The sequence below is a fragment of the Nelusetta ayraudi genome, unplaced genomic scaffold (assembly GCF_046127955.1).
Source record: "Nelusetta ayraudi isolate G7.1 ecotype Tasmania unplaced genomic scaffold, CSIRO-AGI_Nayr_v1 ptg000278l, whole genome shotgun sequence".
Classification (NCBI taxonomy): domain Eukaryota; kingdom Metazoa; phylum Chordata; class Actinopteri; order Tetraodontiformes; family Monacanthidae; genus Nelusetta; species Nelusetta ayraudi.
The window spans coordinates 85,530-95,000 of NW_027466327.1; the positions used below are offsets into that span (position 1 = coordinate 85,530).

At 47.0% G+C, this 9,471-nt stretch overlaps 1 protein-coding gene across 4 annotated transcripts; it reads left to right on the plus strand.

Annotated features, from left to right (window-relative positions):
* The first annotated feature begins 412 nt into the window (after nucleotides 1–412).
* LOC142882439 (uncharacterized) lies at nucleotides 413–3,569 on the plus strand. 4 transcript variants are annotated; one of them, XM_076017183.1, is made up of 7 exons: nucleotides 413–523; nucleotides 657–983; nucleotides 1,162–1,244; nucleotides 1,293–1,383; nucleotides 1,663–1,767; nucleotides 1,868–1,890; nucleotides 2,354–3,569. In XM_076017183.1, exons 1-7 carry the CDS (start codon nucleotides 487–489, stop codon nucleotides 2,720–2,722), a joined length of 1,035 nt encoding a protein of 344 aa, XP_075873298.1. In that variant the 5' UTR covers nucleotides 413–486; the 3' UTR covers nucleotides 2,723–3,569. The 4 variants fall into 4 exon arrangements, with proteins under 4 accessions (XP_075873298.1, XP_075873296.1, XP_075873297.1 ...); XM_076017181.1 differs by having other exon boundaries at nucleotides 1,162–1,383; XM_076017182.1 differs by having other exon boundaries at nucleotides 1,165–1,383.
* Nucleotides 3,570–9,471: the final 5,902 nt, after the last annotated feature.

The following is a 9,471-nucleotide window of genomic DNA, read 5'->3' on the forward strand; positions in this document are numbered from 1 at the left end:
CCGCCAAGAATGTTTGGAAACATACTAGAAATTAGTGTCTGTGAATATGTAAAGGATCATAAATGTATTCCTTTCAAAAGTGGTTTGACAAAATAAGGAGCACGAGCAGACATTTCTAAAAGCGTAATTGTGGCCAATAAAGTATCTGCAACTGCATCTGTTTCCTCTTCCACTTCCTCTTCTTCTTCTTCTTCCTTTTCTTCTTCTTCTTCTTCTTCTTCTTCTTCTTCTTCTTCTTCTTCTTCTGCCTAAAAGTTGATTTCTGCTCGCAAAAAAAATACCAACTATAAACTCCGTTTTCCACAATGCATGCTGTTTTTTTTGTGGCTCACAAAGCGACGACCACTAGATTCTATCCGCGTAGTCTAATTGTGGATGTGGTTGTGTGTGTGTACGTGTGTGTGTAAAGGAAAGAAGGGAGGAGCTTCAGTGTTGAACAGGGTGACAATCAGGGAAGTGGTCTCACTGTCCTCATTCTTCATCAGCATGAAAACAGTGTGTGTGAGCTTGTGTTTGCTCTCTGGTGAGTCTTTGACTTATTTACATTGTTCTATATTTATTTCCATCTAATAATCTTTATACTTGACAACCATTGGTGTGTTGTTGACTCAGAGGTGAGACTAGATGTTGACTCCTCCCTCTCTCTGTCACTGCAGCTGTGAGCTTTGGGAGCCTCCTCAATGTGACTGGACGTGTTGGAGAAGATGTGGAGTTCCTCTGTTCAGGCTGGAACACTTTGTTTGGTGTGAAACTTAATGATAAATACCTCTGTCACAGTCCATGTACAGAGGATGAAGACATCATCGTTCAGTCTCCTTATGGACAAAGTCAACGTAAAGGTCGAATATCAATAAGAAACTCTGACAAGGGATTGTTAGTGAGATTCACAAACCTCCAAATTGAAGACGCTGGGAAATATTCCTGTGGAGTGAAGAGATTTGGCTGGGATGACTTCATTGAGGTCAACGTTCGTGTTCTAAGAAGTACGTTTATTTCATAATTGATTATTTACTGATGGCTCTGTGGCAGCTCTCAGTCTGGAAGCTTCAAACTTTTCTTTCAAAGAAATTAATCTTTAAAAAACTCTTCTCACCTTCATCAAAGCATTCCTTCATTTTCCAAGATGCTCTGAAACACCAGTCGATGCTTCCTTCCTTCTAGAAGAGTCCGACCCAGTCCAGACGACCTTGTCAGCCACCCTCCGCTCTCTCTCTCCTTCTCCCTCTCTCTCTCCTTCTCCCTCTCTCTCTCTCTCTCCTTCTCCCTCTCTCTCTCCTTCTCCCTCTCTGGACACATCAAGCAGTTCAGATGGTGTCTCAGAGTTTTCCACGCAGTGCGTCACAAACAGCAGGATAACGACGGTGCAGGAACTCAGTCTGAGTGGTGAGAGCTCTGATTTGCACACCAACTTCTGCTTCCTTTACACAACCTTTACAAAGTGACCGACCTCCAATTGACCTCTGTTATCTTCTTCATATGATACATTGTATTGTTGCTGTGCATTTGTTTGTGTGTTTTTTTTAACTTACACACCCTCCAAATACAAAAAGTAATGTTAAAAATAGGAATAATGCTAAAATAACGAGAGAAGATGCAAAGAGAAAGTCGTCCGCTAGCGCGTGTTGCACAGATGTGACACTTCCTCTTTTTATTTTCAAACAGGAAGTGTCAAAGTAATAATCTTGCTTGCGAGTGCCGTCGTCGTCATGGCTACAGTGACGCTGCTGCTGTTGCTTCTCAAAAAGAAAAAAGCCAAGATAAAACTGGGTGAGATGCAGAAACACACGCAGAGAGACAGAAACAGTGCACTTTCATCTGACTGACAAAGTTGTTGTTGTTGTTGTTATTTGTCGTCGTTGTTTTCTAGAAAAAGAAAAAGAACAACAACAGGTAAGATTCATTTCTCTGCAATTGGGCTTCATTCATTGCCACTGATAGAACAATAATAATATCTATCATCCATCACCCTGGTAAGATGTACAGTGCACTTTACCACTGAGTCCAGTTCCACTGTGTTGGCCAGACCTTTTCACCAGTCAACAACTTTGAGAAATGAAAGATCCATCCAGCAGACTCACAGTCTGGACCCAGCCAGTCACCAGCTGCAGGCTGTGCAGGATGTGTTCAGGGTGGAACTGAGCATGAAAGGGTTTCGCAGCGTGTGGTTGCAGCATCAAACACCATCGCACTTGTTTAAGCTCCTCCCTCCGTCCATGAAACACCTCAAAATAAAATCCTTCCTTGTCAAAGAGCAGCGTCACAGAGCTTCAGCAGGGACATCAAACCTTCTTGAGCTTCAGCGTCACCAACACCTCTTCATCACCAACTGTCTCCTCCTGTTCCCCCACTGAAGGTGGTCCACTACGATGGAACCAGACCTGAAGACCAGCAGACAACAGGTGGACCTGCTGGCGTCTCCCTGTCCAACAACCCTGCAGAAGAAGACCACAGTCTCTATGCCAGCTGTACAAAACTCTGCCCTCTGAGTCCAACTTCCACTGCTGAGTGCAGTTCAGCAGCAGCTCCAGAGGGCAGGAGGACCACAGACACCCAGGATGACCTTGTGTACACCTCAGTGAAGTTTGAGAAGCTGACGAACAACCCGGTGTACTCTTCAGTTCGGCAGGCAAAGAACCCTGTGTACTCTGAAGTCAAGCAGTTTGAAAGCAGCAGCAGAAATGACGACATCTATTCACTGGCCCAGCGACCACAAGTCAACTGAAGGTGGCGCAAGAGGTGACTTGTTCCTTCTCCCCGAGTTTGCATTCATCGCCTTTGGCCCCCTCACATTCTCCAGCAGTCCGCACAGTCGTGGTAGGCGTATGGATCCAAATCTTGATAATACCAATACCCGTGTTGGTGCTGTAAAAGAAAATGGTTCATTTTGTCTGAGTTGGTCTAATTTCGAGTCAAAACGGCCATAAAAGTTTGGCTGCCACTAAAGTTTAGCTCGACTTTCAAATCGAGGCCATTTGTCACTCTTCCCACTGGGCTTTCCAACCAGAAAACCAACTGGTATTGGTGATAGTAGTAATAGTCATAGTATTTACTGGGATTGGATTTAAAAGAAGGTTCTGTCTGTTCTGAACAACTGATTCAACTCATTGCTTTTTAACTCAGTGAACTCATTGCTTCCAGTTGATTGTTGCTGACTGTGCCTCTGGTTTCTCCTCCAGCACCTGAATAAAGGTTTCAGTCACTGGCTGTAAATGAGTGTGATTGTGTTGCCATGACAACCGGGTACTTGCTGCTGGGTCAGAGCGTCCTTGTTGCCCCTTTGACCGAACTATTTTATTGTTGGAGGCTTTTGAAATGAAGCTTGCCTTGGAAGGAGTCGGTGGAAGTCCAGGCCAGCGAGGATGCAAGAAGAGTCCATCGATGACAGTGACCTCTGTGGTTGCAAGAGAAAACACAGCATGCTCAAAAGAGACGTGAGGGAGATATTTGGAGCTCAGATTGCATCGTACGATGATCCGCGTCATGACTTCCTTCATATCAAAGATGAAGCTGCTGCAGCCACTAGAGTACAAATTAAACTCTGCATAGTCTGGTTGCAAGTCTGAAGCCTTGATTTGATCTGGTTGCAGTTTTTTAAAGCTTATTTTCAAACGTTGAGGAATTACCTTGCAGGACTGTCTATTTATATTATTTTGCATATTCTTTTCAACATCATTTCTTAAGATATATAATAATTTATGACTTGTGGTTGCGCAGTTTTTGATGGAATGTCGCGCAGCGCTGGGTTCCGTGTGCTTGATGGCGTCCAGTGGCAGACTCAAACACTCCACCATGCAGCTGCAGTCACTCTCGAGGTGGCTGCAGAACCAGACACGAGTCTGTTTGACAAAGGAAAACCACATGTGGGCACAGCGAGGACCTTGTGCTGCGAAGGGGGCGGCCCTTCAACAGCACAGACACAACCACTTCACCACTCCAGCGGTTGCATGTTTTCAAAGACCATGTTTGAAAGCACGTCAGCAGAGTCTTTTCTTCAATCCCACTCTGAGCAGCAGCTCATCATTGCTTCTTCTCCTTCTTCTTCTCCTTCTTCTGTGGTTTTTACAGCTTTGAGCAGTCGCTTCCTGCTCTTCTCCAAAGTCAACAGAAGGTGATGGATTCCGGACGACAGAGAGCGGCTGAAACTAGAATTAGCGGCACGTCCAACGTGTGAACTGGACGTGTTGGTTTCTTCAGATGAATGATGAGAACCTCCCCCATGTCGGGCTGTAGATTGACAGCTGAGATCGTCCAGTACTCGCTAAGGCAATGACAACATTTGCAACGGGAACCGTTCTGGCCGGTGAGCGAGTGTGGTTGTGAAAGTCAGCAGACCAATCAGAAGACAGAGGGGGCGGGACACTGAGTTCACCACAGTCCACGGTCTGCTGGTTCAATACGTCACACAGAGTTGCTTCCCCCAGCCTGCCGCTGTGCTGCCCCTGGTGGTGGGTGGCAGAACCACCAAGAGAGAGAAAGTGCACTGAAAATAAAGAAAGGAGTCAAAAAATGAGAACGAGTGAAACAAGAAGTAACAACTTTGGCTCAACACCTTTCTTTATTTTACCCCCTGACTTCTGACTGAGAACAATTTCAGCCAATTAAATTAGAAAAGCTCTTTGCTCTTCGAAATTGTCAAATTGTGCGATTTCAGAGCGCGGCGAGATTTTTCTTTCTTTTTTTTTTTCTCTTTCCTCCTCCTCCACCCACCCACCGCCTCCGCTGGCAATTACCACCCGGCAGCCGCTCCGAGTTGTTGCACCTGTGATTCCGGCCCATACAGCCACTCCCCCGCCGGAGTCGTGTCCGTCATTACGACAACTTCCTTTGCCCGTTCCATTTGTACGTCTCGCCTAATGGATTTCTTTTCTCCACCCTGCTGCAATGCGTCACCGGACATCATGAAAACACGCCCCCCTCCCTCCCTCTCCCTCGCCTCCCCTCCAGCCAATCGTCTGCCGCCTCCACCGGTTATTAGCGGCTGTCAAAGTGCAAATTGTGCTTGCGTCCCACTCGGAACCGGAGCGGCGGAGATGAAAAGAGACGTTCAAGTCGCTCCGGCCATAATGATCAGATGCCAATAGGAGGGGGGGGGGGGGGTCACTGCATTAGCATTCAAATGTCAAGAGTCATAATGAAGAGTTTCTGGTGTGTGTGACTGTGTGTGTGTGTGTGTGTGTGTGTGTGTGTGTGTGTGTGTGTGTGTGTGTGTGTGTGTGACCAAGACATGATCCAGACGCAGACTGGAGACATCAAAAAAAATGACACAACACCGACGGAACAAATGAGCAGGGACTCTTTTACATTCACGCTTGATTCTACATCAATGGAACAGCAACACTTCCTTTCAGCAAGGTGTCTTTTAATCATTTTGTATTTAACATTTTGCTGCTTTGTCAAGTTTTTTTTTTTTTTTTTTTTTTAATCTTTGCTTCACAAAATTAAAAAAACAAATGAACTGAGGGACAGGGTGTCACTCCGGGTGTCACTCTGGGTGTCACTCAGGATGACACTCCGGGTGTCACTCCGGGTGTCACTCTGGGTGACACTCAGGGTGTCACTCTGGGTGTCACTCAGGGTGTCACTCCGGGTGTCACTCCGGGTGACACTCAGGGTGTCACTCCGGGTGTCACTCCGGGTGACACTCCGGGTGTCACTCCGGGTGACACTCAGGGTGTCACTCCGGGTGTCACTCTGGGTGTCACTCCGGGTGACACTCAGGGTGTCACTCTGGGTGTCACTCCGGGTGTCACTCTGGGTGTCACTCTGGGTGTCACTCCTGACACCGCTCCTCAGACCAAGACCAAATCAGAGTCCTACAACGCTAGTGTGTGTGTGTGTGTGTGTGTGTGTGTGTGTGTGTGTGTGTGTGTGTGTGTGTGTGTGTGTGTGCACGCACGCACGCACGTGCACTTTGGAATCTCTTGAGATGATTTTACAAACTTTAAAACAATCCAAACTACTATAATAAACTACTACATTATAATATTCCATATTTGTGTGAGGAGCCGCTGCTTGTGCTTGCACTCTGGACTCTGGACTCTGGGCCAACAAAGTCTCAGTGATTCTACAGACTCAAAGCACACAGATTTCAGTCCACGCCGAGAAGATCCTCCCGTTTGCACTTGGACAGCTGTTGTTGTCGTCGTTGTCGTCGTTGTCGCCTGTCATCACTAATTGTTGCGCGTTTGTTTGTCGTCCTTCGTCGACTCGACTGCGTGTTGCTTCTCTTGACGGTGGTTTTTGTCTACGTGGAGATGAGTCAGAGATGGACTTTGCAGCCTTGCAGATGCTGAAGATACTGAAACACGATATGTTATATATAGGTTATAGGTTTATGTTAAGGTACAATATAAATGATATGATGGAAGGTGATATCATACACACAAGTTTATTGTCAGTCACTACTGATATTGGATGTCCATAACATATCCAGGCAGCAGCTTTAGAAGGTCGTGGAATCCGATGTCTTGATTCGTCACACAGATTCTGTTTTCTACAACGGGCTCTTCGCGTCTCGTTGCGTTCCTCGCCTTGTGATGATTCGCTGTTGACGATGCCGCACATCCTGGAGCGGCGGCGTCTCTCTCCAGGCAGGACAGCCACTCCCCAGGAAATGTTGCCCCTCCCATCCGACACTCGGCTCAGCCAGCAAGACCGGGAAAACAGTCCAAATGAAAACAAACTGTGGTGGTTTAAAATGGAATATACATGGTTTGAGCAGCAAGGACACTGACCAACGGCCAAAATAGTCTGTCCCTTGATGGACATCTGCAGCTGGCGAGTGACGACCAGACAAGAATACGCCATAGCAGGTCAGCGTTTGCAAGACCAGCTAGAGATCTGTTGGTATAGCCACTCCTGATAAGAGAGCAGGTGTAGCTTTGGGCCAAGAACAACACCTTCTTGGGATGTCCATAGGACAGGAGACACTATTTTTGACATGCTGGACTCTTTAAAACTGCATGTGTTCCAGCATCATGGCGCGCACACATTATGGGTTCATCGTTGGTGCGTCATAGGATGTAGTTGTCTTGTTTTGTGTAATTCTGGATGACCCCAGGTTGCTGTACAAGTTTTCATCTGTCAGTAAACCTGCAAGAGATGCCTCTGATCCTTGCCTACTCGGCTTTATTTCAACTCCTGAACTGATTGAGCAGCAACTGTGGAAAGCTATGGAACATCAGTTGTCCAGGAGGACCAGGAAAGTATTGCACTGGCCTCGGGTCTTTCTTTGGGTACAATATGTGGCGAGCCAGCCAGGAGTGGCTCGAGATTTGCAATATACAACAAAACCCTCTGTGTGAGGCCCCTAGTGGCCACAGAGTGACTGACGCCATCCTGGCCGGTCGTGTTGAATGCAAGAAACTCAAGGGGGGGGGATAAACAAAACGCCCTGCGGAACCTTCGGCCTGTTTGGAATCTCGAGCAGCGTCGGAATAAATCCCGGCCGCATTGAAAGTGGATTCTTTTCATTCTGTTTCTCACTCTTCCGCCGGCGCTTGTTTGTGTCCCTGTTGGAGGATTTGATGCAGTTATCATCGCCGCCGCGGCCTCCTCCCAAAACTCATATTGCGTCTGCATACCAAACACACCCAGCGGCGGGGAAGTGACTGGAACGCCGGCGTCCCCCCCACCCCCTCCCCGCGGGGCCCCCGGATCCGGAGCGTCGGTGGCTACGTGCGGCGGCGCTGATTGAATAGCTACTTGTGTTTTTCCATCTCTGGCTCATTAGCAGTCATCCGGCTGCCGGCCGGCTCAATGATATCGACCCCGAGCGCAAAGTGAACATCGTCCGCAGTTGAAGGCAGAAATGTCCCCCCCCCCCCCCCTGCCCCTCTTTATTTGTCCCTGGTCGTGTGTAACATCATATTATTGGTGAGCGTCCGGACCTGTGTTGTTTAAAGTGAGCCAGAGGGGGGGCGGGGGGAGGGGGGCTGTGATGGCGGTGGGAGAACCTCTGCGTTTATTTCTGGATTTATTGTTTTAGCTATTTTTTATTTTTTTTATTATTTCATTCATTGAGTTCAAACAAAAGAACTGGAATGCAACACAAACATTCCCAACATCCTGAATGAGAGAGAGCTGGAAGAATAATCTTATATATATATAAATATAAATATATATATAAAGCTTAAAAACAACAACAACCACAACGACACCATGAGTGTGAAAAAAAATATTGATGATATTGACAAATAATGATAACCTCAATAATACTGAAATAAAGCAGCGGTCATCATTCTAGCTGAGGGGACATTTCCCTTTAACACGTCTGCAAACAAATCAGCTGATTGTGTTTCACGATGTATTATCATTTATTATTTATTGTTCTCTGTTTCAATGTAGACTGAACAAAGAAACCAAAGAATGCAGCTCTATATTTTACTGCTCAGTCTAGAACAGTGGTCTCCAAACTACGGCCCGCGGGCCACGTCCGGCCCGCTGCGTGCCTCTGTCCGGCCCGCGTGAAGGCAGTCATAATTCGTAACTTTGCCAACACGTTAGCGTAGCGCGACTGCGATAGCGCGCTCCCGTTCAAACACACAAAGACGTTAGCGCTACTTCCAACCAGCACCCCACCCCCCCCACCCCCACCCCCCCACTCTAGATCAGTGGTTTGGAGACCACTACTGATCTAGAATGTTAAATGACTTCCTTTTGCACAAACACAGCAGCCCCATCGCGTCTGTCGTGAAGCCTGGGCTTGGCTCCGCCTCCATCCCGAGGCGGCTGGAAGCGGATCCAACACACGATGGATCCAAATGGTGGAAGCGAATTGACAGAAATTTACTATCCACAAACTTTTAGGATCTTCAGAGAAACAAATGCATTGAATCTTAAGTGGAGTTGATCAATTTCCCATCATCTGCTCATCACACGTGTCTGCTTTCTGGGTTTCTATCAAAAGGCAAAAGTCAGTGAAATCTTCAACAAATTGCAAAACATGATTGGGAAGAGAGAGAAGAAAAAAAAACACTTATTGGAATTCTGTTAACCCCCATTTGTAACCTCGTAAGATTGCAATGTGGTAATCCAAATTGATTTATGCACTTACATGCGGCAATGACTGAAAGAAATGAATGGAAAACATTGGAGTGAAGTGAAGCAAAGTTTGCAAGAGGTAAAAAAAAATAATTGACAGGAAAAAAAAAAATTGATAATAAATGTCGGATCCCAGCTAATGAGGGGGCGCATCAGAAGAGGCGACGATAATGGAAAACGCTGCCGCTCCAAGACGCCTCATTATCCTGGCCCCGCCCAGCCCCCGCCCCCATAGTTCACACTCCTGTCACAATGGACGAACCGAGGAACGACAAAGGTCCTTCATTTGGCCCCCCCGATGCCTGAGGAGGAGAAACTGGAGGCGGAGACCTTGTTTCTGTTGAACTATAGGCCCCGGGTACGAGAGGCACGAGGCCCCATCACACACACACACACACACACACACACACACACACACACACACACAGT